The sequence below is a fragment of the Rousettus aegyptiacus genome, unplaced genomic scaffold (genome assembly GCF_014176215.1).
Source record: "Rousettus aegyptiacus isolate mRouAeg1 unplaced genomic scaffold, mRouAeg1.p scaffold_m13_p_9, whole genome shotgun sequence".
Classification (NCBI taxonomy): Eukaryota; Metazoa; Chordata; class Mammalia; order Chiroptera; family Pteropodidae; genus Rousettus; species Rousettus aegyptiacus.
Genome location: NW_023416312.1, coordinates 4,188,606 through 4,216,186, shown reverse-complemented (window position 1 = coordinate 4,216,186; position 27,581 = coordinate 4,188,606). Strand labels below are relative to the sequence as shown.

Here is a 27,581-nt window from a genome sequence, read left to right as displayed (position 1 = left end):
TTTTAAAAAATGTTGTTTTTTTCAGTTTATAATTTTAGCTTGTGAACCGTGGTGATATGTTTGCCACATTCTACCTATTTCGAATTTATCTTAAACCAGGAAGAATTATGGGAAGGAATAAACATCTCCTTGCTTGATCAGGATTCAAATTTAAAAAAATATTTATAATGAAGTGAAAGAATAGCAGATTGTAGCAGATAATGTTTATTATTTTAATAAACATTAACCCTAGAAGTAGACTTCATTTGCCATATAGCATCTTTGAAACTAGAATTTCATGATGCCAACCAAATTGGCACATCTTGTTTTCCTGAACTGGCAAGCTGTTCGGACATGTGGCAAATTTGCCTAATGGGGCATACTCCACTCGGGGTCCACCCAACAGAGGGGTCACCTTACATGCTTCCCAGAGAGTACATCCTGGAGCTGCTTTGCAACTCTGCTGACAGCACAGGAACTTCCCGTCCACGAAGAACCCACTGTGGTACTTGATCAGCAGGTGGGGGTTGCCCCTTATCTCTGGGGAGCAGACAGGAAGAAAACACAGCATGAGTAAACATTGGCCCAAGAGAACAAGCACATTCAGTAAGCACTATTATCACAGAACAATGAAAACTTCATTTTGCCAGCAACCAGAATAAATGCAAATGGTTCCCAAAGGATGTGAGTCTTTCACTTAGAAGTTAAAAAGCCAAAAAGAAAAGTCTAATCATGTATATAGTGAGAACAACACAGTAACTATGTCAGTCTTTAAAAAACCTAGTAGAAAATGCATATACCGATCAGCTTGGTGTTAGGATTTTAGAAACACATCCGCAAAGAAGTTGGTGGGTTACAATACGTGGTGTTCCCTTATGACAGAAAGGACCTGAGGGTAGAACTAAATCTTAGCAAAAAGAAAAGAATATCTAATAAACATACACATTCCTCCCACTTTTTATTTTGAAACATTCCAAACTTATAGAAAAGTTGCAAGAATAGTGCAATGAATGTCTAGCAATTTTTAACTGTTTGCCACATTTGCTTTATCTCTTTCTTTGTACATACATACTTAGTAGTAGTAGTAGTAGTATTATAATACATTTTTATCATTGTATTTTGCTTAACCATTTGAAAGTAAGTTACAGATATTATGTCCTAAATAATGTCACCCACAAATACTTCAGCATGTAACTTCTCTTGCCAGGGACATTTCCTTATATAACCATAATACAATTATCAAATTCAGCAAATTTAACAGATACAATACTATTACTTAATATATTTTTCATATTCAATTTTTTTTCTAATTGTTCCAATAATATCCTTTATGATCACTCAGTGTCTTCTGATCAAGGATCCAATCCAGAATCACACATGGCATTTAGTGATCTTGTTTACCTTGATCTAGAACAGTTTCTCATCCCTTCTTTGTCTTTCATGACTGACCTGTTTACACTAAAGAATTAGTAGTTTATGGTGCTACTTTTCTAGGAACATATGCATATTTTAAAACCCATGAGAACAGGACAAAGAAATCCAAAGAAATGACGTTCTATTTTGGAGTGTAATACTGTGTCTACAGCAAGCTAGCTTCTCTTGAAACACAGCAGAGAAACCTACAAGATCTTAGTAGAGAATACTTTAAGAAGTGTCTGTCTCCAGGTGGGAAGGGCTGGTCTTATGTGTTCTTTCCTTCTTGATTTTATATTCGTCTTGAGGATTCCTTATTCTGATCACAGGAGAATTCTGCTCCTTCTCAACCTTGACTCAAGGAAGTATATGGTAGTAATGATAATTACTTTGCCGAGTCATTGGAAGGAAATGAGAAAATGTACGTAAAGCATCCAGCACAATGTTTGGCCCAGAGTAGGTGTTCAATAAACAATGGGCTTTAGTAATACCATTCCTTCAGTTTAAGTCAGCTTACCTGAAAAGGCTGGTATTAAACAAAAACTTTATTAAAATATTAATGAAGATTCAATGAAAATCATTACAGAAATCACACAAAAAATTAATTAAGTTTATAAAACACTAGTTTCTGGCATTAAGCTTTCCCAGAAACCTAGCATTTATACTGTACTTGTTAAAAAGTTGGATTTGGGTAATTAAATTATGAGCGCTTCATTATTAGGTGATGCTGGCCGTGTATCTTTAGCTCACTTATCTGAAAACATGGAGAACAGTATGACCTCTTTCCATAGAGTTGTCAAGAGGATTACCTAAGGAAATGTTTTCCAAATACTTGACACAGTAGCTGGCAAATGATAAGTGCTTAGTATTAGATATAACTTTCTATAAATATCCGAAGAACAGTGGCTACAGGACCTGGCAAAGCCCAGTGAGGATATAGACTTTGTCCTGGTAAAGGCAAGTACAGTGGGTGGGAAGCCAGCAGGTGTCCTGCCTTACTCCCAGTTGCTGGGAAGGCACAATAGCCAGCTCTGTGCAGAGTAGAGGCAAGTGGGAATCTGATCCCTAGACTTCCCTTCTGTAACAATGAGAATGCAAAATGAGGATAAGCATGGCACATTCTCTGAGGATGGTAGGCAAATCAGTAGATTCTCTCTTGGCATTGGACTCTTTTACTGTCTGTCACGTCTTTCCTCTGCCAAGCCTCAAAAGAACTCAGTAGATGACTTGCTTTTATAACTTTTTTAAATTACCTTTTTGTAATGCTTTCAACCACTGGCTTCGGCTCTCTTCATTTGATGCATACACATAGAGAAGCCCATCTTTATAAACGATCTGGAAATGAAAAGATTTGGTACATTTAGATATAAGTACATCATAGTTCACTCTGGTGCAACTGCAAATTTTCTGTTTTCCAAAGGAAACCTTGAGTGTGTATAGAATATCAATCAATTAGCACTGGAATGAAATGGAAAACATCTAGTTATTTTTGTCTTCCACTTTTCAATTTGTTTTAACTCAGACACCTCTACAACTTTGGAAAACTACAGCAGGGTTGCCCTGGACCGTGGAGAATCTGAAAATTATAAAATGTTAGATATTATAGGTGTCTTAGGAGTGTTTAGTCCTATCACCTACCTAGTACATGACTCTTTACAGCCAACTGGAAAATGTTTATCTGCTCTCTTCTTAAAAATATCTTCAGGGATGGACTGTTCTTTACTTTTGCTATGCCATCCTTGCCAATTTTCATATATTCTGATCATTATATAGTTCACGCTTACATTTGGTAAAAACGTGTCCCCCTTTTACTGTTAGTTATTCTCTTGGGTCATGTGCCACCCTAGGAATCGCCAGCATAAGGCATTTTCTATTCCTAAGACACTCGTTTAAATGTTTGAAGATTACGATGCCTTCCCCAGATCCTGCTCTGGTTTATTCAACTTTTCTTGGTAAATAGTACAGACCGTTTATTAAATATCTACTAGTGTCTAGGCTCTTCCCTAGATACTTTAATATTTTAATCCTATTTCAACTCTGAAAACTATATGATTATACCCATTTTGCAAGTGAAGAAATAAACTCAGAGAGATCGAGTATGTTGTCTGTGGTTACATAAGCATAAGCAGTGTCGAGGGGCTCTGTGGGGCTCCAAAGCCTGTGTTCTTTTGAGTAGCCCATGTCCCTGTGATATGAATTTGAAGCATCTTCCACGAGCGCACGTTCTCCCGGTTTCTCCCAACTGGGTAATGTTGTTTTTTGAAGTGGGAAGTTTAGATTGTTCAGCAATTGAATACTTGGTTTTCATTTTGGCCAGAGTTCCCTTATACTACTAGTACTGCATAGTCTGAACATTGGCAGAGCAGTCCACCCACCATTACATAAGAAAGGTATTCGTGATATAATAAACATGGGTCATGACTTAGATCAAGTCACTGCCCAAGGGTACTGAAGGCACATTCTCCATAGCACACCATTTTAAAAAATACTTCAGGGTAAAATGAAAACTCAGCATGTTGTGCAGAGCCCTTCGTGATGTGGCCCTGCCTACCTTTCCAGGCTCATCTCTTCCACTCTTTCACAGGGCTGCTTTACTCATAAGGACTACTTGGAGCGCTCCAAAGCTGCCATACTATTTCACCTATCAGTGCTTTGACATCTGCTGTTGCTTTTGTTTTGCTGCCCTTCCTCTTTAACTCCACTGGTCCTTCCCGACCTACCTCCAATAGAAAATCTCCCTGACTTCTTAGAGTGAGGAGTGAAGCTTCTGCTTCCTGGGGCACCATGGCTACTCTGCTGACCTTCACCTTAGCACTCACCCTCACTGCATTACAATGATCAGTAAATGCCTTTGGGATAGGGAAGATATTTTATTCCTTATAGCTGCCTAGTACCTTGTAGCACATTGGAAATGCCCATCAATGTCTGATGAGAGAGACTGGCAGAGCCCAAGGCAAGTCAGGCTACTGTGACTGACATACTTACATTTCTTCTTCTCTCTCTAGGAAAGGCAGATGGACAGATAGAATTTTAGCAAACCGCCCAACTCCCATCCGGAGATGTTCCAAACCTTGTCATCATCTTAATGAATTATTTCGCGACAGCTTTATTTATCTCCGATATATTGACTCGAAGTAATAGAAAACATTGAAAGACAAGCCACCCACCTATCCGAAGTGTTGTCCTCTCCTTACCTGAAATGGGTACTGTCTCTCCACAGGGGTCTGCTCCTCGAGGTTGACTTTCTCCACACATCTGATTTTATTAATGTCGATTGATCCTTTCCTGCTGCCTCTTTTCTGAATTAAAAAACAAAATATAAGATGCCTCATGTGACACACAGAAAAGGGAGATTTGAAGATGGGATGGGCATGTGAGAACCAGACCAATTCGTCTATAATAGTCGAAATCAAATGGCAAGAGAATATATTCTTCGAGTGCGGATCTAAACTCATATACTCTTTCAAAAGCATGTCTTCAAGCAGCAGGTTTTGATAACCTTGAAACCCATTTCAACTTTTATTTGATAATCTTGAAACACATTTCAAATCACCTGCAATATGGTTACTCTGCTTAGGGAAATCAAAATTCAACTCCACGAAGCCTCTTCATGTCGTTTCAATTTTATGACAGTATTTCTACTGTGATAGAATTCTCAACTGTATGAAATAGTCTTATTTCCAGCATTGTTAAAGCAGGGTTTCTTCAGCACTATTTGGGGCCAGATAATTCTTTATGGTGGGTGCTGTCTTGCGCATTATAAAATGTTCAGCAGCATCCCTGGCCTCTACCCACTAGAAGACCACCCGACCCCACCAATTATGACAACCAAAAATGCTCCCAGCCATTACCAAGTGTTCCCTGTGGGGCAAAATCACTCTTAGTTGAGATCCATTATTCTAAAGTGGTTTACAAATTGCCTCGGTAAAGTTAGTTAACCAATGTTTTAAAGTCCTTTATCTTTAGTTAATTATATCTTGGTTAAAAAAAAAGACAATGTAAAAGTGAGGGCGAGCTGATTTTTACCATGTAAACTAAAAAACCTGATATTGCTTTATTATAATTAAGCACTTTGTAGAGCCTTAAGAAAAATAGTATAAAGACAATGGAATAAATAGGGTCTCACCATTTTGTCATACTCATAGTAGGAGAGGTTTGTTTTTGTCAAAACAAAAAGCCGCTCTTTGTAATTATTTGGTGACATTTTTTTCTTTTGCTGTGACCTTTTGAGAAGAAGTTCTTCTAGAATGGATTTTGTATCCATACTGTCGTCCTAAATAAAATAAAATAATTAAAGTTAGTGTTTGCAGCATCTAGCTAGTTTCTCTTTTACTTTCATAATTTTTATTCAACTATTTCTCATTCAGGGATAATATAAATAACATAATTTTAAAAGTTAGAAAGATTTAGAATTATACAGGAAAAGTGGCCAGGCTCATAAATACACATATACCTATATATTTTTTTCTACTGTTTTGGCTTTGACTCTTATAAATATGTCTTACTAATCTCCTACTCTGGATCATAAATTCACCATCTTCACACTACCCTCCAGAGCAGCTTATCAAAATTCTCCTTTATTCCTTAAGTATTCTATAGCCATGTGTTGAATTAAATAAGATATAATCAAACTTGTAAAAATTTGAACTCTGGACAGCTCACTATGTCTGAAGTAATTGTCAGCTGAATTTCTTTCCATTAATCTGACCAGTTGTTTGACCAAGGCATCCAAACCAGTGTGAGACTCCAATATCATTGTAAATGACACCCCTGGCTTTGGATCATGATGAGATCTTCAATATAAAGAACATGGGTTTACTTTTCAATATTTCTAAGAATAAAACATTTAAAAATGATATCAAACAAGATTTAAAAGAATTTTAAAAATTGGTACTTTATAAACTAAAAATACTCTTTTCCTTCCCAGACAATATAAAACATTAAAACTAGAAAATAAATGCATTAATTTTCTGGTTCTACTAAGATTTGTTTCAACCCTCAGTCTGATATCAGGTCTGATAATGAGAAGAACTGTTAAGCAGTTGCCACAAGAGAGAAACTTTCTTATATTCTTTGCCTTGTGAAATCACATCATTTTTAGCAGTCAAATGTCCAGTAATTACTGTCATTCTTCATTTATTGATAATCTGAAGATAACTGACTTTACTCACCCTCTGTCGGAGAGAGCCCAAGTGTACTTGAGTCTTTACCTTTAACTCTCAAGCTCTAAGCAAAAAGTTACCACTCTGAGGCCCCAGCGCTCATATTCCATCTGGCTATGCTAGGGTCATGCGTTAAAAAGAAGATATTTGCATCCTATTTATCACTCTGGATCAGGAAGCACCCACAAGGGCATTGCTCTGTCTGGATGCAGGCAGATGCCAAGTGAACCTGTCCAGTCACTAACTGGCACTTCTCACTGGCCCTGGAGTATGATGAGCCCATGATGGCTGAGAAGTGGGAAGAAAGGGAGACTAAGAAACACAGCTTGGTATCACACAGGCCATAGTCAGGCCCCGCTAGCTTTCCTCCTGACACGGACCACACCATTCTAGAAAAAGGAATCCAGAAAATTAGCTCTTATAATTTCTTTACATAGATCGGATGACTATTAATCCTCAAATGTTCTCCAAGGGTGTCATTTGATTTACAGGAAGAAGTAGTAGAAATCTTATCCATTAAGTATAGTAGAGTTTTGGTTACTTTTTTCTTTGTATGTTGTTTTATCTGAAAAAAAAAAGTATCATTCTTTTATGAAAGTCGAATGAGTTTCTTTTGAGCACAGTGTGTGTTCTTCACCATGGTCACTGGTTTCTCTTCCCAGGACTCAGAGACCAGGTAGAGATCAAGGTATTGTAAAACTAGCAGGACCTGAGAGGGCAGGTAGCATACCTGCCTTTCACCTGTGCCTCCATCATAAACTCTACTCATACGCCTGTTTAGATAAGGTTATTTTCTGCACCCGAAGTCTATGGCCGGAAGAGAATTTGATCGAAGACTTATTGAAACTATGGGGGGTCTACTTTTTGTGAGTTAAAGTCCCCTTTTGGGCATAGTTGTGAGGTGCTTTTATCTTTTACATTTGTTCATTTAAAAAATTGATTAACAAAGCAAAAAGGGAAAACTGAAAACTCTTCTCAAATGTCTTTATATCCACAGCTAATACATTACTTCTCAAAGCAGAGTGTTAGTTAAATATATCCGGTTAGTGGAATAGAAAGTTTACTTTTCAAATTTTTTTTCAGATGCTGAATCAATTTGTAACATTAAGAATGCTGCTTTAGTCTACGGCCATGCTACCCTGAACGCGACTGATCCCGTCTGATCTCAGAAACTAAGCAGGGTGGGGCCGGGTTAGTACTTGGATGGGAGACCACTTAGGAAGACCAGGTGCTGTAGGTGATAAAAAAATAAGAATGCTGTTTTAAAAATGCAAATCCCAGTGTCCAAGGCAGTATGTCGCAGCCTTTCCCAGTACTACCTAATGATACCCCTACTTATCTGTTTGTAGAACTTTCACATTCATCACATTAGAGTTGTTTTGGGAGAGAATTTGACCTTAAAAAATTAATATGATGAGTCACAGAAGCCATCGACAAACAAAATTCACAGAGTTGCTTCTGTCTATTGAAGGAAAGCCAATGGACTAAAAAGGGAAGTATCAAGTCCGCAAATGCATTCTCTAATAAACCTCCAAGGCTTTGTACATGTTGCTGTATCTGAAGCAATACAATTTGTCAGATTTCAACAAAATCGTTCATTCCAAAATCTTGCTCTTGGTGAATTTTTTGGCCTTCATTTTTTAAATGGCACGTGATATAGGTTTATTCTACAAAGCCAAGTACTACAGACAAGCAAAGGAAAAAAAAAAGTGTTAACATTTTAGCGAGTATACCTTTAGATTTTTTCAAATGTATTTGTGCACGTGTGTATTTTCACAAAATGAGTTCACATACTGTGCATATGAGCCTACAATCTGTTTTTCTCATGCAACGAACACTTGGAGCCACACGTCTTAAAAGTTCTCTCCGAAGTTCTACCCTCTAAGCTGGACTCTCATGCTTCCTAACACAATCGAAGAACCCTGTTTAGACGATTCACACTTTTGTCATCTCCACATCACTTTCTTCTAAGATAACACCTGGTTCCTGCTCAAGTTTGGACCTGCGTTTCTCCTTCTATTTGCTTCTATCCCTTTCTTGTACTTCTCTCTTCTACATTAGCCTACATTCTAAATCGAAGGCATTTCTATGGTCTTCCTTGGTATAGGAGGTGATAATCAGTGATAACTAATTTTTAAAAATGTAACATCTCTTCCCGTGTTTTAGGATGATAAATCAATAGGGCTCAGGTACCATGGTTGACTCAAATGCCTATCCAAGGACTAGCAAACTTAGCTCTGTCTACCCTTCCTTAAGGGAAATTTGGTTGAAAAGGTGAAAAAAACATTCAAAGTAGAACGAGATCCTAAAGTTAGTCAGTATAAACCAGAAATCTATTTCCATAGAGGTGCTGGTGGGATCTGGCTGGACTCTCATATTATCACCTACCAAGAATAGACACATCAATTTGCTTACCAAATAGTTCTGGCTGCCTATTTCCATAAGCACATGAAACTAGAAAGAGATTAAATTAGTTCAGGGGAGGAAGATAACTGGCAGGAATCAATATAGAATTTTCTAGAAGGAAGCCAGCCAGCATTATGTACCCTATAACATGTATAAAGGCTACATGCTGAATCGACATAACTTGGAATCTCCAGGGTTATTGAGCATTTAGAAGGAAATGACATCATGAGAGTATGAAGTTCGACTCTGCGGGTCCATTTAGCACACCTGGTTTTGAGCCTCCAGTGTGCCATGAGTGATAACAAAGAGGTTTGAGAGCTAGGTTTCATAGCTAATTAATATGCAAGGTTGTTGTGGTGGTAGGCTCAGAAGGCTTGGAGGAGACGACAGGACTGTCATTTGTGAACTCTGTCACTCTGACTAAGTCCCTTCCCTGCTCTACACTTCAATTTTCTGATCGGTAAAATGAGATGGGCAACAGGTCTTTGACTATGTGACTTGAGCGAGAATCCTTATATGACAATGCAAGGCACACTGTGGGTACTGACTCATGATTTCAAAAGAGAAAGGTAGAAAGAAGAAACTCAAGTGCCAGAGCAGAATCTGTTGTCTATGCTTCGAAAGGTCCGGGGAAGGAAAAGTTGTTGTCTTCTTAAGATAATCGAGAAAGATGTTATGAAAGGGAGGGCATTAAAATTAGACCTTGAAGGACGTGAGCGATTGTAGTAGTAGTAACAATTCTAGGTAACATTTAAAGAGGACTTGCCATGTACCAGGAACCATTTAAAGCCCCTTAAAAATACGCTTTTATTTACTGGTCACACTCATGACACTCTCACCCTATGGGGTAGGTTGTGACATCCTGCCCTATAAGGCATGTAGTCACCCTATGAGGGAGGCCATAATACCCCATCCTATAGGAAAGTTGTAACTGAGTCACCCTATGGGGTAGGTTGCAACCTCATTCCCTGCTTGTAGCTGATGAAGCTGTGATAGTAAATTGCCCAGGCCACCGTGCTAGTGAGGTGGAGCTGGGTTTGAATCTAGGCAGTCTAACCCCACAGCCCATCTTCTTGACCGCGATGCTAATGTTAGAGAAGTACATACCTGCTGTATAACCCTGCTAACCAGAGACGGCTCTAACCTAAATATAGGAAGGCAGCATAGGATATCAAAGCTGGTAGGAGCCCTAGACGTCATTTTATAAATGCAATAACTGAGCCCCAGCAGCCTAAGTGACTTAGCCAGTACTGCAAAGCTATGATGACCCAAGACACACAACCTGAGGAGCCAGATTTCTGGCGTCCTCATGGCACACTGTCTACACCATCATGGCAATAAATAGACTAAAAGAGATCTATGTGTTTAGCCAAACGCACTCCAGCCTCGCTAAGGCGTGCCATCTGGTAGAATTAGGCATGCATTTGAGTCTTACGAGACCCATGCAAGTGACCTGTTATTAGAAATATCAGAAAGATGTAACCTATAAATAATCTTTCAGCAGGAACCTCCAAGACAGTGTTAAATAGCAAAACTCTAGACCACATTTTGAAAATAGTTAAGAACACGCAACTCAAAAGTTGGAATAAATTCTAAGTGGTGCAGAAGTGGGTCAGGAGAGTAAGGGAGAAAGGCATGTGTAGTTAAATGGGGCCATCAGATATTTCCCTTAACCAAAAAGTATATTGTCTAACTGGCTCGGGACAGTGCCTGCAAGGCTTCATTCTATAGAATTGAGAGGTAAGAGTAGCAATTCCTGACTCCTTTCTTGATTTAGTTATCCTCTCTTACTTTGCATGTCATTTAGTTAAAGGTTTCGATAGGCGTCAGGATATTAAAATAACTCATATTGTGGGAGGGCAGTGGAGGGGGAAGGGAAAGAAGAAAAGGGAAGGAGCTCCAAGTGAGGGCTCCTGAAAGGGAAAATGGAGGACCCTGTGACAAATTTGACCTTCGAATATTTGTCCAAGGCCAGGCCTGCTTATCTTCCTCCTACGTAACTGAACAAAATATGATCGTAAATTAAACAGAAACAAAAAGCTTAACTCAGAATCAGGTAAAGTGGTTCAAAAATATAACTCTTAAGTTGCTGGCCAAAGACAAATACCAGCTCCACAGGACTTGCCAAATCTCTGTTTCACGTGTTCTGCATGAGAAAGTTACAGTTGTCCCGGTATGATATAGACAGAAATCCTTTAACATCAACACTCACATTCTCAGCATTTTGAAACACCATTCCTTAATTGCTCCAAAATGAATTTATAAAAACCACTCATTTTGGGAAGGCCGCCTTTTTGTTCAAAGAAGGTGAGAATTCCAATGCCATTCTCGTTGGAACTAAACTTTGCTTTAGGTGTGAAATTCATTTTCAGTACCCCAGGGAGCTTCCTCCTTTTAGCCAGCTCTCTCCTTCTGCTCCCTCCCCTTTGCCCAGGGCACTCATCTGGGCACTTTAAGAAAGAATGAAAAAGTGATAACTCCATGTCCTAATTCCTCATGCTGAATTAGTTGAACACATAGCAAAAGCACCAAGCTTTGGTGGGTTCAAATCCGTGCTCTGTCTTCTCCACACAACCTGACATGTTACTTAAGCCTGCTAAACCTCAGCTTCCCCATCTGTCAAGGGAGTAAAACAATCGTCACCTCAACGGGTTAGGAGGAGTCAAGAGAAAATGGCCTTACGAAGCCTAGCACCCTGGTAGATGTTCCAGAAATCTCTACCTCTTCCCCTCATCGCTCCATAGGCAAAGTTTTAAAAAGACCATGGCAAACTTTAAACACTAAATGATCCTCAGTCTAAAATATCAGTCCTCATCTCGTTCCCCCATTTTCTGGGGATAGGAGATAATAATACATAGGAAGACTCCCCGTGTATTTACTCTCTTGTCAAAAAGCACCTGCCCCGTAGGTCTGTTACAAGCTTTCAATCTTAGAGCTAAGTTATCTTAAAATCAGGTTGAGCCAGCCCTTATTGACTGTGTATTTGTGCCACCAGATATCATAAAAAGCAATATGTGGATGTTATTCAAAGTGCAGGCCCTGAACCGGCGGCATCAGCATCACCTGGGAGCTTGTTAGAAACGCCGAGCCTGGAGCCTCGGTTCCCCCTCCAGACCTGCTGCATCAGAATCTGCATTTGACCAAGATCCCCAGCTGGTCCGATTGCATAGGAGAGTTTGAAAAGCACTGACCTAGACCACATTATAGTGGACTTTTTACATCCAATGAAATCATCATGGCCCACAGAACTTTCAAAGTTATATGAATGTGGCTGCATCAGTATGGTTCAGCTCTCTCCCATCTTTCTAGCTCCATCTAAAATACCTGCAAGGCTCCGATTTAGAGAGACTTCAGAAACCTAAGAACAAGCATCTGTAGCTAAAATAACACCATAAAAACAAAGCTAGAGAAAGGGAGGTAGGACTACCATTTCTTTGCCTTGCAGACGCAGCTCCAAAGGCAATATGAAAAGTAATGGAAGGCCATGCCTAAAGAACAGTTAAGGGGAAAATCGGCAGAGGAAACGATGCAAAGCCAAATCCATCTGGAAGTGATATACACATGGCCTGACAGCTTCCCCGAACCAGATTTTAAGCCAGAGGGGGAATTTACACTGAAAGTATACCGGGCCCCCAAATTACATGGTCCCATTCACGGTCTCCAGAGGAGTCCCAGCAATTTCGTCTTTACGATTTTGTAGTAGTTTTTCAAAAGCAGGCTCCCAAAGTTTTGTGAATTTCAGGCTGTACGACACCCAGATCCAAACCTATCTATGTTCGTGTAGGATATGACATTGCATAGCTAGCTACCTGCCACTTAAACGCACCATTTTGGCTTGTTCCGCGTCCCGGGTCTGCCGCGGTGAAGTCACTGTACTCCTGCAGGATCACAGCCCTCAGCCGTCCTCCTTCTAGCAGCGGCAAATTGGCTCACATTTTCCCAGCTGCTGGGTCAGAAGTGGCTACATTACTCAGTGCCCCCAAAACGTTTATTGTCCTGCAAGGCCTTACACAATCCCACAGGAAACCACGCTCGACACTTAGCCAACACTTGTTGATCTGATTGAACACAACAAAAACGGAGACAAAAGCATATTTCATAAAGGTTCCAACTTTGATAACTACGTCTCCTGCTTTTCCCAGGCAGCTCTCGGGTACATGAGATAACCCTGCCTTTGTTTATAGTGCTCGATGCTTGAAAAGACAAGAAAATATCTCTGCAAAACTCCACTTCTGACGCTGACTTCTTTCACATGAGTCAGGAAACCATGAGGTAATGGCAAAGTGCGCAGAGAATAAGCAATGAAAACTTCAACTCAACACTGGACAAAGGAAGGCCGGAGGATATTTGAGAGAGAAGGACAGTTAACGTGACTGAAAAGGAGCACGTTTCCACAGCTTAAATTATTAAGAAATCCAGAAACGAAAAAGAGATCGGTTCTTGCTACTGTATCATGCACCAAGATCTCAATAAAAAAGTGCGATTGTCACTTGATATCATTATGACAACATCACAGTTTGGGGCTGTACTCTTACCGCCACTTTTTCTGGTGCACACTGGCTTGTCATATGTAACAAATCGAATGACTTATTTTAGGCTCTGCTATAGATAGTCAAGAAAATTAATCATCCCTTTGGTGTGCATTGGCACACGGCGTTAAGTTATTAATTGTTGGCTGCTTTGACTTATTTGTAAACACATTATGGTGTGATGAAATCTTGAGTTGGCAGAGGAGAATGAAGCTACTAACTTTCAAAGAGGTTTTCTTATGTACGGACACAGGATCAGAATCATTTCTATTCAGCCATTCAGTCGTTCAAGTCTTACTGGGAACCTTTCATGTGCTAAGCAGCCTTTTCTTTAGGAGCAGGAGACACCGTGGTTAGTTAACAGGACAGAGGCAGCCCACATCTTCAGGGGGCTTATGTTTGGGGGAGAAATAACCATAAATAAAGGGTTAATTACAGTAGAGTGTGTGAAAAATAACTTGCAGAGATGTTTTTAATATTTCTTTTTGAAACTGGAATTTGGGGAAGGGCAAAGAGTCCTTCAGAAGAGTTCAGAAGAGGGGAGATTACACCCTGACAGCAAATAAGTCACTGATGGATTCCAAATCGCTCTCTGGCCCCTGGAAACAAAGTCAGCAGTCATTGGGGAAACTGAGGGCGAAGCGCAGCAACCCGGCCAAATAAATTAATTCCACACTCTGCCGGTTAACGTTCTTGCCCATATGGAGACTTGTATATGCCCATCTGTTTCAGCATGGTAGCATGGCAAAAGATTCATTTTCGAATAAAAAGTGAATGGAGGGGTGGGGGAAGAGGAAGCCATAGAACCCTGGAAACACCTGGGCACAATCTCGGGATTTCCATCCCTCCTTGGGCTTCCAAACACTCGAGGGCGGGCGAGGGCAGCTGGGAGGAGGGCTTTCCTCTAAGTCAAAATGTCATAGATTTATTTACTTATTCTATTCATTCTCTTCCTCTGCCACTTCTCGCGAGCCTTTCTTTGGCTTTGTATTTTCCACATCTTTAGTTTAATTCTAACTTGTTATATCAACCCGCTAGTTCGATTACAGAAATTATTTGTTCGAATTTTAGTCTGCATTGTTCCTCTACCCAGCCAGACCTTCAGGAATTTTCTCTAAAGCTTGTTCATGAAAGCTTTTAGCAGGCAACATGCTTCTGTAGGGATGCAGTGTGGGATAAATTGACTTCATGGTAAAAACAAGCTTGTTCGCTTGGGAGGAGTAGTGTTTATATTTTTAGAATAAAAAGGAATCTGATAGGATCCATTGTGTGTGTGTGTGTGTGTGTGTGTGTGTGTGTGTGTGAGAGAGAGAGACAGACAGACAGACAGACCGACTGACCGACATACCTTCTCGCTTCTATTTTTCTCTTGCTTAAAAAAATTCATGTGATTCATGGCTTGAAACACCATTTATATACACTTACAATTCCAAATTTCAGCCAGGTCCTTTCCCCTGAATGTTAAACTTGTATTTAATGGTCAACTTGTCCGTCTATACTTGGAGTATCTAATAAACATGTCAAACTTGACACGTCCGAAGCTGACTCCCCAAATTTGGCCACTGTTCACCACCTCTACTGCTACCTATTGGTCTAAGTTGTCACCGTCTCTCACCTGGAACATTGTGTTTGCATCCTGAGTGCTCTCCCTGCTTTCACTCTTGCTCTCTGCAATCCATTTTCCAACTAGGCTAGAATGATTTTTCTAAAAGTAAGTCAAATCCTGTCACTACTCCAGTCTGAACTCTCCAATGCCCTCCCCCGCTTTCTGGTCCCCTAGTACCACCTCTAACATCTTATGCTTCTTCTACCTCACATTGCCACTCCGAAAACTGGCCTCCTTGCTACTCAAACAATATTCTGAGGACTATCTGCCCCAGGACCTTTGCATCGGCACTTTCCTCTGCTTGGCAAACTGTCAGAAATATCTGCCTGGTTCATTTCCTCAGCTCCAGGCTCTGCTACAAATGGCATCTTCCTAATGAGTCTGACCTGGACCACCCTGTTTAATACTACGACCTCATCCCACCCAGTGCTCCCAATCTCCCTTTCTCTGCTCTGCTTGTCCTCTTATTCCTAGCACTCAGAACCTTAAAATCTACACAATTTGCTGAGTTGCTACCTTTAATGTGGGTCTCTTCTCACTAAAGAGCAAGCCCCCAGGCCTCCAATAGCTTCTCCCTGAAGTTTGAGCTTTTTCCATGGGAGTCTCTTCATTGAGGTACCACTCCATCACCTCCTGCACTTATTTGTTCTAGCTAAAAATTATCGACTTGGAGATTGGGATCTGATATCAATCATTGACACTTACACTTGCATGTTAAAACTGAGGTTCGATGGTGGAACAAATAGCCTTGTTCCTCATGAAAGGAGTTGGGAGAGTGGAGGTAGCATGAAAAGTTTTGTTTTGTTTTGTTATGACCTTTCCTGACATCTATGAAATCTTTACATAGACTCTTGGCATTTTGTTAGTTTTACTCCTACTTTTGAATGGAAGGTAAGGATTTGGGGTCCAGATGGGGTTGGCAAACCATGACTCTCACATGTTTTTGTAAATAAGATGTATTGGAACACAGTCCCAGCCGTTCGTTTACATATTATGTGTGGCTGCTTTCATCCTGCAATGGCACAGTTGAATAGTTGTGACAGAGACCATATACCCACAAGCCTTCGATATTTACTGTCTGGCCCTCACAGGAAAATTTTGCAAACTCATGCTCTAGAAGAATCCTGTCAGCTCTGGAAGTGACCCAGTAGCTTAGAATTTAGTTCGAAAGCTCATTTCAACATTCACTGAATTATACTGTGCTGAAGGTGTCCGAGTTGGAAGCAAAAAAGCTATCTTTATGGATTCCTTCCAGCCATGATTCCCACTTACATGCAAATTGCTTTTTCCCAAAAGTTTGTAAAAAATTTCAAAATACAGAAAAACTTTAAAGAAAATGTATGGTGAGCACCCATATACCACCATCTAGATTCTACAATTACATTGTACACTTCCTTTGTCATCTAGTTATCTATTTATGCACCTCTCTATCCATCCATCGGTCCACCTCGTTGGTATTACGACCACTGCTATTACTCTTGTTATTTTTAGTGCAAAGTAAGTCGTAGACATCAGTAGACTTCATTCATAAACACCACAGTGTAGAAAACATTAACTAGAGGTTGATTCGAATTAGCCTTTTAATTCCAATACTGTGACCTTGAAAGCAGTCTTCATTCTGACAGAAGACACAATCTTACAAAAGCTGAAAACTGAGAAAGGTTACCAGGGTAACTGAGGTAAGTATCAAGGGAATCATTCACCTAAATTTCTCTCTTTCCCTGGTTCAGAGCTAAATCGGCCTTTCAGGGCTGAGAACATTTTGCTTGCGATGAATTCTAGGAAAGTTCTGTGGTTCAAGAGAGAGGATCTAAAGCTATTCTTTTCTGGCATGCTGCCAAAAGCTCAAGGGAAAGACAGGCACACAGTTATGAGTTTCATGCGACGGTTGATCACGTGTAGCATCTGGGGCAGAATCCAGAAGCTGAATGGAACAGACCGGGTCTATGCAGAGTGCTCTTACAAGTATGGAAACGGGAGTCACATATACATAACTTTTCCGGGTATATTTGGATGTCCTCAACCACCAGTACATTAAAGTCCTGCAAAAACTGCTTACAAAGTCATCAGTCCCTGATTTCAAGCCAATTGAGTTCCTGAGTTCAGTGAGTCTAAAACCCTAACATGGAATATTCCGGAGATATTTGTCATTGAATGAACAGTAGCTACAGTGCCCTGGGAGAAACCTGACCCCTCTGCAAGAAAGAATTTTTGAGTTGACTGCTTGAAGGAGAAAAAAAAATTGCAAATGATGACATGAATAAGGATGTCCATGTATTTCTATAAAATATATCTTTGAGAAGAAAGTCAGGAAGTCATACAGAAGAGGAAAGTATAATTTTTGAATAAAGAGGAAAAAGAGGTCAAATAAAATATGTCGATGATGCGGGTGACCTTAAAGATTATAAGGGTGTTATCTGGACTTATTTCGGGAAAGCTTTCTTTGGTGTCTTTGTTTGCCAGGATTCCAAAGTGGATCATTATTTACATGTTCATGTATTTAGCTGCTCGCTCCACATCTTCACCTAGGTAGCAAATGGACAGCGTGAAAAGTGCCAAAGCTCCACGTAAAGGGTCACATTTCTCATCTCCAAAGTGGTCCTCCTATAGTGAAACGTCACAAGCCCAATATTCCATTTGTAAAAATTTGTCCCTTCCCCTGCCCGCTCTCCCTGCCCCACAGGAGACTACAAATAGAATTCCCTGCCTTGCCCTGACAATGCATGCCCTTGGAGTTAGCTTCTACCTGTGTCTAGCTTCTCAAAGACAAGAAGGAAGGGGAGCTCTCGTTCCGGTTATAGTTTTGGAGGTGGAGGGGATTCTGAGTCCCAGAGGAACCTTTGAAAAGATGATCAACTGAAAACCTCGCCAAGAGTATCTACTATAGCAAATCTACTGTAGAAGTGGAGAAAAATGTACAGCGAAGCCATTCTCTCCTGTTTGCTTTTATTCTGAAGCTGTCCCTGTAAATGCTACTTGTAACAAGGGAGACTTTCAGTAGTTCAATTTACTCTCTCAAGTCTAGTTTAATAATCGCTGATCTCGCTGGATGGCTGGTTGTCTTGGTAATAACATTTAAATGGCCATATCTGCTTTCTGAGAGGGTAAATATTATAAGAGTTTTCCTTTAGCCCAGAGAGCTTTGAAAATTTACCTTGTCTCTTCTGTCACATAAAAGCATATTTCCTAGTTATCTATTATCATGAAACAAATGACCTGGAAAGTGAGTGGCTTAAAATCATCATTTTCATTTGCTCACAGTTCTATGGGTCCAGAAGTTGGGAAGGATGCAGGTGGGTGTTCATGTCTTATCCACGTAGTCCCAGCTGGCTCAGCTGGGGCCAGAGGACCCACTTCAAGATGGCGTCTTTGTTTATGTGTCTGGGACTTCGGTGTCCTTGGGCTCCGTCTTTTTCCTCACATGGAATCTTTTTTTTTTTTTTTTTTTTTTTTTTTGCCTCTAGGACCTCTCTTCCACATGGTGTGGGCTTCTCTCAGAATGGTGGTCTCAGAGCCATAGCTCTTCGCATGTGGCAGCCACCGGGCCATTTCAGAACCACGCCTAGAACTGGCACAGTTTCACCTCCACTGTATTGCATTGGTCAGAACAGCCACGAGTCCTGCTTAGACTCATGAGGAAGAGAAGTAAACTCCGCTTGTGATGGCGGGGTGTGTGTGTGCCAAGGTTACATTGCAGAAGAAGACAGATATGATAGGAAATACCCTTGGCGTCATCTTAGGAAAACAGAATCTTCCAAAGGATGATAAACGACTGGTCAGCAATGTGTACGTGCGATGATTGCTATGTCAAACATCTCACCCAGACTTGAAGGGACAGGCAGGGAAGTTTTCCCAGAAGAAGTGACATCCCAACTGAGAGCCGAAAGATGAATGGGGATAAGCCAGATCAAGGAGAGAGAAAATTCCAGAAAGAGGCACAGCAAGCCAATGAGAGAGAATGTACTTTCCAGAGCCTAAAAGAAGTTCAGCATGGTGGAAAAGGGGGTGCCTCTGTGTGTGTGTGTGTGTGTGTGTGTGTGTGTGTCCTTGAGCAAGTTGTTAAGGGGAGAAAATTTTCAAATGGCCAACTTCTGCTTGCTTGTTTAATGTTTAACCAGGGTGTAGTTCTAGGAGATATTCTGTGCAAAGATATGCTAATGTTAAGGGTGTAGTTATCCTGTGCAACCATATGCTAACGGCCAACATCTGCTATTGTAAACCTGCTTGCTTGTTTAATGTAATTATAGGCTTTATAAGCAACGTCCTCTGAAACGTCTGAAAGCTCCGGGCTGATTCTCTAGTGGAGAGAGTCAGTCGTCAGGCTGGCTAATAAAGGCTCATAATTAATCTCAATTGGCTCCGTGGGTCTCAGATTTGAACACACCACGACAAAGTGTCAGCATGTTGAGGGTGAAGCCAGGTTAATGACATCTTGGGACTTTCTCTTGAGGGCAATGGAGGTTTTAAGCAGTTCTTCCATTTCCCTGTGACTTGAAAAATGAGTTGGCCGGGGGTAGGCCTGAAGGCGAGAAGAGTGGGGCGGATATCAGAGGATGGATGGTGGCAGTCAAAATGGGAAGGACGGGATGTGTTTACGAGATGTTGGGAGCAGAGTCCACAGGATTTCAAGGCGGAAGGGTGAGGGGAAAGCTTGAGTGTCAGGCTCAGGCAATTGGCTAAACACTGAACTTTTTAGTAACGGAGACAGGAGCATTTACCAAGGACTGCAGAGAGCCAGACAGAGGGGCCATGCTTCTATTTTATTTGGAGACAGTTGCAGATGTAAGTATAATGATGATATAAGCCAAAATACATTATTATTTCATGGTATTTTTAATGCTCATGTGTATTTTCTCATATGGCTTGAATCATTTAAATAAGGTGGGGACGGGGGTTGGGGCCCCACTTCCCTCTGGGGAATCCAGGGGAAGGTCCTTGTCCCACGGCTAAGCTTTTCTTTTAGAGCAGAGGCCTGCAGACTAGGCCTGCAGCCACGTCTGGCCCATTACCTAGTTTTTAGAGCCTGCGAGCTAAGAATGGTTTTTACATTAAGTAGCGGAAAAAAAAAAAAACACCCCAAAAGAGTAATGATATTTCCTGACAAGTGAAAATCGTATGAAATTCAAATTTTAGTGTCCATAGTTAAAACTTTATTGAAACACCCACATCCGTTTCTGGAGTTTTGAGGATGGAAACTGCAGCCATACCTGTACCCCTGGCTAAGAATCCTAGCAATGAGCTAGATACCCTTCGGTGGCTTCTGGAACTCTACTCCCCTGGGAAAACTCTCCAGTGCCACCCCCTCCCCATTCTAAGCGGCAAACAGCAGGCAATTTATTTATGCAACAAACAACTGTGTACTGCTTAGGACCTGCCAAGCTAATTTAATTCTTATGACAACCTTAGCAGGTTGTATCGTATTATCATCACCATCCCCAGTGGAGGAACGGAAGGCACAGAGAGGCTGAGCCACCTGCCCGAGGTCACGCAGCTAACAAGGGGTGGAGGCAGGATTCGAACCCAGGCAGACAAACTCCGCGGGTTGCGTGACAAGTGGACTCCAGTTAAAGATAGCTTCCCTACGGAGTGGAGCCGCGCCCCTCACCCTGATCAGGGCACGTGCAGGGTCCACACACCCCCTCCGAGGGGCCGGCGCGCCCCCAACAGGCCCCGGGGCGCATCTCTCCGGGGCGGGACGGGCAGGGGCGCAGAGGCCAAAGGGCAGCGCAACAGGCGCGGTGGGGGGCGGGGGCGGGGAGGGGAGACCGGAGGGAGGAGCGAGAGGATCCGCGCGAGGGCGTGTCAGTAAGGAGTGTCGCCCCTGGCCAGGGACTCCCGCCTCCTGCCTCCCCGCGGCCGCCGGCGAAGCGCTGAGTCACGGCGAGGCGCCTGCCCCGCGCCCTGCACGCTGCCTCCGCGCGCTCGGGCCCGCACTGGCCCCCGCACCGCCGCTCGGGCTCCCGCCGCCGCCGCCGCCCCGTGAGTACCCCGGCGCCCGCGGGGTGGGCCGGGGGAGGGGTGCCGGGCATCAGGGAGCAGCAGCCCGCCTTGCCCAGCCCGCCCTAGATGCCTAGGGGAGGCTCGGAGGGAGATGACTAGAGATGCTTAGAGTCCTCTGCAGTTCGTGCAGGTGGCCGCCGGCTTCGCTGGCTGCAAAGCACTGAGCTCTGGAGGGGCCGCGTCGCCTCTTCACGTGCGTAGAAGTTACTTGTAGGAGCCTCGAAGGACCAGGAAATAGTCCATATGGGAGTAAAACACATTCGAGTTGCTCGTTTCTGTGCCCCACAGTCCAGCACTCAGTACGTACTGATCGCCTGCTCCTGGGACGGGGCACATTTTACAGTGGTCTTGACTGACAGGCGGGCACTGCCCAGGAGAATGCTCCGAATAACAGCAGCTGACTTAGAGCACTGGCTGCCGTCCTGTGAGGCAGGCAGTCTTATTGTCCCTGTTTACAGATGGGGAAGCTGAGCAAGGAGAGGCTTAGCCGTTGGCCTCGGGTCTTACAGCTGGTCCCGTGGTGAAGCTAAGGTGCAAACCCAGGCCGTCCGGCTCCAGGGTCTGTGCATCTTGCTAAAGCATCTCTCTTGGTTTGAGTGGGAATCTTTGAAGGAACGGACTATGTTTTTCTTGAAGGACTTTAGGGATTGGGGATGGGGGTACAGTCTGCAAGCATTTGAAGTGGAAAAGGGACGGATTATACTTGTTCTGTACTATTCCGTTGAATAGAACTTAAACTCACAAGGTGTGATGCAGGTCAGGGCGAATTTACCTGAGTGCGTGTGTGGGGTGGGTGGGGATGTGGAGGGACCAAGCCCTACACAGAGAGAAGAGGGTTGTTGGCAGAGAGTGTGGAAAGAATTAACACACACACCCAAGTTTGTCAAAAGGAAAGTTTGTTAGGGACGGGTAACACTCCACTGACAGAGCGGGGTCTCCCCTCAGAGGCAGAGTGAGACTCAGAGGGACTCAGAGGGACAGAGGCAACAGAGATGAGGACAGGGAGACAGAGCAAAGGCACTGAGAGGAACACTGGGCGGGACCCCAAGTGTTATGGGCAATTCAGTTTGTCATTCTTTAGTTCCTGAGAGTTACAGTTCAGAGGCATTTCCTTTGATATGGACGTACAGCGAGGAAAGGAAGAGTCTGTAGTGTGAAAAGGTGAGATTATGTAGCGTGAAAGGCCTGCTGGCCCTTCCCAGCCTTTATATACCATTGGTTCCCCATGACCGATTTTATTTGTGTTGGGCGCCACTTAAAGACTCTGTTTTTCCTGTTTCCCCGCCTTAGGTGTGGGAAATGGGTCATTAGCGATCCCAGCAGAAATGGTCCTTTGCTCTGCAGGTGACCTCCTGGCCTGGCTGCAGGGCTGGTGGCATTTTGCAGTCTCTGTTTGTGGCTTCATTGAACACTTTAGTTCTCTTGCCTCATCCCTACATTAGTAAGAAACACTTGTTTTTTTATTGTTGTATTTTTCATTTAATTTTATTAGTTTCATGTATACAGTACATTGAGGTTAGATATTCATATAGTTTAGAAAATGGTCCCCCATTTGCACCCTCCCTCCCCTGGCCCTCCGCCAATGGTGACCGCGTTCCCTATGCCGAGCCCCCCATCCCCGAGACTATCCATCAGCTACTAATTTGTATTTTTTTAACCCTTCACCCCTTTCTGCCAGACCCCCAATCCCCCTCCCCTCAGTCCATCACTGGATTGTCCTCTATATTTGTGAGTCCGTTTTTGATTAGTTTATTCTTTTTGTTCCTTTGATTCTGCATGTAAGTGAAATCGTTTAGTGTTTATCTTTCTCCGTCTGACTTATTTCACTCAGCATAACACTCTCCAGGTCCATCCGTGTCGTTGCAAATGGTAGGATTAGGAGGAAACACTTTCGAATAATGAACCAGGACTATATGTCAAGGCCCCTCCTCCTCCATTAGTTTCCTGTGCTCTTGAAGACTTCATGAGAAAGCACAAAGATTTCTTGCCCGAAAAGTTGGCTCTGAACTTCAGGGACAGATAGATGGGTCTTTGAATTTGATGACTCTCAAAGATCCTTTTCAATGCCGACACCTTCTGCGTTCTGCAAAGAGTCACAGACCTGTTGATTTTTCTCCGTGTTCCATATGTCACCACACAAATCTTTCCCAGCCTCACTGGTAGCACCTGCCTCGTGGGGCAGCGTGGTGTGAGGGAGGGGCTGAGAGATTTCATTGAGGTAAAGCAGAGGAAGTGCTCCTGAGGGATTGGTGGTAAGTGCGTGACAGGCTGTAATTGCCGAACCTTGTAGAAGATTGCGGTAGCATCACATGAGCTGACAATTCTTAATGATTAGTGGCTGGGCACCTAGTCAATACCCACTGTCATGGTTGTTGTTTAAATCACCGAACCCACATCTAGTACATAGTAAGCAATCAATGCGTGGCAGCTGTTAGTATTTGGGACAAGGCTGATTTTAATATCCTTTATTTTGTAGTCCTTGATATGACTTAGGACTTAATGATTTCTCATTTTGGTCTCTCCTTTTGCTGTCTGTTTTCTACAGCTCAGCGTCAGAACACTCTCTTTTCAGACGTCGATATGCTGTCCTCCAGGAAGGTTACTGTCTCAGTGCTCAGCCGAGAGCAGCCGGAAGGGGTTGGAGCGCGGGTACGCAGAACCATCGGCAGACCCGAGGTATGCTGCCTGGGTGGCTCTTCGTGCTATTTTGCTGAAGGGGCTGGTGGCGGGGCACTGAGGATAAACTTGGGCGGAAACGGCATGAGCTGCTCTGTGGGGTGCCATAGGGGCCAAGTCTAAATCCAGCATTTGGAGTCCCCAACAGACCAGCCCCAGCCCAAAGGGAATTTCTGTAATGTGGATACAGAGGTCCTGGGCTAAGCAGGAAGCTTCTCTGCCCCTCTGTGCACACCCACCTCTCATCCTGGGTGGATCTGTCAGCCTCAGCATGCATATCAGCAAACATGCCCATTTTATGCAGGGAGGAGGCAAGAGAATTAAAATGTTAATCAAGCCACAGTCAGAGATTGTGCCAGAACAAAGGAAGATTTCTGCTGGGCTTGCTAAGGACCCATTCCCCACGCCTGTGGAGGGGAAACAGGAACCAAGAGTCATTCCCTAGGGCTGTAACCACGGGGAACCTGAGGATTAAAGGCCGGGAAGTGCCAGCAAGGCTTTCGCGCTACATATTCTCACCTTTTCATGCTTCATACTCTTCCCCTTCCTCAGTTTATGTCTTATCAAAGGAAGTGGGTAACAAAGTCTTTTAAACTATAACTCACAGGTTCCAAAGAATGATACATAAACTGAATCCCTCGAACACTCAGGGTCCCTCTCAGTGCCCTTACTCTGTTTCTCTCACTGTCCTCTCTATTGTCACTGTCCCTCTCTCTGCCTCTGAGAGGAGACCACACACTGTCTGTGGAGTGTCACCCTGTTTCTAATCAACTTGCCTTTTGACTCTAACTTTGGTGTGTATGTTGAATTTCTTACCACACCCTTTGCCAAAGGACCCTCTTCTCTCTGTGTAGAACTTGGTCTCCCCGCCACCCGGGGGACATTTGTCCTGTCCTGCATCAAAAGCACCAGAAGGTAACTCTGAGTCCCAATTCCAAATTCCCAGGAGAGAGAATCTGATCGGTTTGGGTCAGGTCTCTATCCTCAGTCAGTCAGCCATTGCCAGGGATTTGAGTTCATAGACCACTGGGACCCAAATCTGTGGACCTCTTGTGGTGGGGGATAAGTAAGGGCTCTCAGAGGAGGCAAAGGTAGATGTATTTCAGCATTAGAGAGCTCTTTCATTTCAAAATTACGGGGGATATGTGACTTGCAGAAAAGAAAATCTAATATGCCCAGCAAGATTTTAAATGATGATTATAGGCCTGAGAATACTGTATAGCACCATACCAGATTCCAAAAAACATACTTTTGTATTGAGTTATGATTGACATAACATATTAGTTTCAGGTTATAACATAACTCTTTAGTATTTGTAAATATTGCAAAATGATCACCATGGTAACTCTAGTTAACATCCATCACCATACTTAGCTACAAAAATTTTTTTGTGATGAGGGCTTTTAAGCTCTTTCTTAGCAACCTTGAAATATACAACATAGTATTATTAACGACAGTCACCATACTGTACATTACATCACATGACTTATTTATTTTAGAATTGGAAGTTTGTACCTCTTGATTCCATTCGCCCGTTTAACTCACCCCTAACCCCAACCTCTGCCAACCAACAATCTGTTCTCTGTATGAGCTTATTTTTTGTTTGTTTTTGCTTTTTTAATATTCCACTTATAGCTGAGATCATACAGTATTCCTCTTTCTCTGTCTGACTTATTTCACTTAGTCTAATGCCCTCAAGGTCCATCCATGTTGTCACAAATGGCAAAATTTCCTTTTTTATGGCTGAATAATATTCCTGTGTGTATGTGCGCGCGCATGCGCCACATCTCCTTTATTCATTCATCTGTGGACAGACACTTAGGTTGTTTTCACATTGTGGCTATTAAAAATAATGCTGCAAAGAACATGGGGGTGCAGACATCTTTTTGAAATAGGGTTTTCATTTGGATAAGTACCCAGAAGTGGGATTGCTGGATCCTATGGTAGTTCTTTTATTAATTTTTTGAGGAACTTTTTTAAGTTTCTATAGTGGCTGTACCAATTTATATTCCCGCCCACAGTACATGAGGGATTCCTTTTCTCCACATCCTCGCCAACACTTGTTATTCTTGTTTTTTCATTTTTTTATTTTTTTATTTTGATAATAGCCATTCTAACAGGTGTGAGGTAGTATCTCATTGTGGTTTTGATTTGCATTTCCCTGATGATTCGTAAAATACACGTAAAGGAAGGAATGTATTAGGGTAATGGATTCTATTTGAAAGGTGATGTTGCTTAGCCCCCTTTTTAAATATGCTGATATTCTCATACTCTTTCCACTGTTAGCGTCCTCTCTAACTGTGAATGTCTTTTGAGGTCCATCAAACATTGTTTTCCATAGGAAAAGTGAAAACAGGATTATTTTAAGAGCTGAAAGCACAGTGGATATTGGGAGATGCATATGGATGTGGTGTCATATTCTGCTAGGCCAGATCACCAACAGAACGATTGTAAAGAATTCAGACACCTGTCAGTAAGCCCATTATTATATGTTGAGAGTAGCTAATACTGTAATTACTCCATCTGTCAGGAACACATCTGCTGGGGGGTTCTTCATTTTTTTTGGTCTTGTAACCCCTTTGGTGGGCCGATGAAAGCTTTCGATTCCATCAGAATAATGTTCTTTAAATGCAGAAAATAAAATAGGATTATGAAGGAAAACTTTTATACTGAAATAGAGTTAGTAAAATGTTACGAAACAAATTCGTAATCTAATAAATAGTTTTACATGAAATAATAAAACTTGGAGACGGTTCTAACTACCTAATTTCAAAGCTGTGAGGAACATGAACAATTTTTCAATATACCTACAACTGTAACATGATAGGAAAATAGCTTTGATTTCTGTAGGTACTAGTAATTTACTGTGGTTCTTTACTACATAATTGAAGGAAAGGTTAGATTTCAGTCTGGAGATGGATGAGGGTGCGTGTTGCACACCGATGTGAATGCATTTAATGCCGCTGAACTGTATGCTTAGAAATGATCAAAATGGTAAAATTTGTTACGTATATTTTACTATGAAACAAACCCAGAAGAAAAAAAATCAGAGGTCAGTAAAAATCTGGAATTTTTTTTTTTTACCAGCCAAGTTTACAGCCACTCTGACTTATATCCGTGGTGCCCAGTTAAGAGTCCCTGGCTAAAAACCTATGCTTAAGAGGCCCTGACATTCTACATGTAATCGTATATTTTACATCATGGTGATTACATAGAATAAACAGTTTTGTGTCCGTATCTTTTCGTTTAACAGGGTAGCATAAGCACTTCCCATGTTACTAGGAATTTTTCATAGACATCATTTCAATAGCTGTAATGTAAACCACTGTTCTCTTACTCATGGCCCTACTTTTGTTCATTTAGATTGTTACCATATTTTTTAGCACTCTGCACACTACCAACTTGCCAGGAAGTTAGATAGCTAAGCCATCATCATCAGAGAAGGAAAGGATCTATCTTCCTTCAAGGCAGTTACTTTTCAAACTTTTTGCACCAAAGATACACTGCAAAGACTTGGGAGCCCAAGTTCTTTTCGCATACAATTTATAAATATTTAGCATTAGTGGCTTTATGTGACTTCTGCCCTATGACTGTGAATGTGGAGATACAGGAATTTGCAGTGTTCTCACTGAGCCTTTCGGTGATGAATGATCAAGAAAAGATCATTGTGTTACAGTTGTCCACAGGCTGGGCCAGCCAGGCTGGACTTCGAACGATCGTGTCGCATGATGTTAGCGGGTGATTCACCTGTGTTCCCAATAGGCACGAAACGTACTACTCATCAGCGTTGGCCTCTGTGCCCCACGCCCC

The 27,581-nt window shown here is 42.2% G+C and overlaps 2 protein-coding genes and 1 pseudogene across 2 annotated transcripts in view; 2 read left to right on the top strand and 1 right to left on the bottom strand.

The window, feature by feature from the left end:
• The window catches only part of BMX (BMX non-receptor tyrosine kinase), a 46,415-nt gene extending 33,436 nt beyond the window's left edge, over positions 1-12,979 (bottom strand). Inside the window, exons 1-5 of the mRNA XM_016118957.2 lie at positions 12,787-12,979; positions 5,519-5,665; positions 4,587-4,691; positions 2,646-2,727; positions 400-519 (exon numbers count right to left, since the gene is read on the bottom strand). Coding sequence (XP_015974443.2) covers positions 400-519; positions 2,646-2,727; positions 4,587-4,691; positions 5,519-5,665; positions 12,787-12,789 — 457 coding nt within the window. The 5' untranslated portion in view covers positions 12,790-12,979. The remainder of the gene's footprint in view (positions 1-399; positions 520-2,645; positions 2,728-4,586; positions 4,692-5,518; positions 5,666-12,786) is intronic.
• LOC118608422 lies at positions 7,676-7,794 on the top strand (annotated as a pseudogene).
• A 7,999-nt stretch (positions 12,980-20,978) lies between the features above and the next one.
• PIR (pirin) overlaps positions 20,979-27,581 on the top strand; it is an 82,787-nt gene continuing 76,184 nt past the window's right edge. The window contains exons 1-2 of the mRNA XM_016118979.2: positions 20,979-21,074; positions 23,641-23,771. Coding sequence (XP_015974465.2) covers positions 23,676-23,771 — 96 coding nt within the window. The 5' untranslated portion in view covers positions 20,979-21,074; positions 23,641-23,675. The remainder of the gene's footprint in view (positions 21,075-23,640; positions 23,772-27,581) is intronic.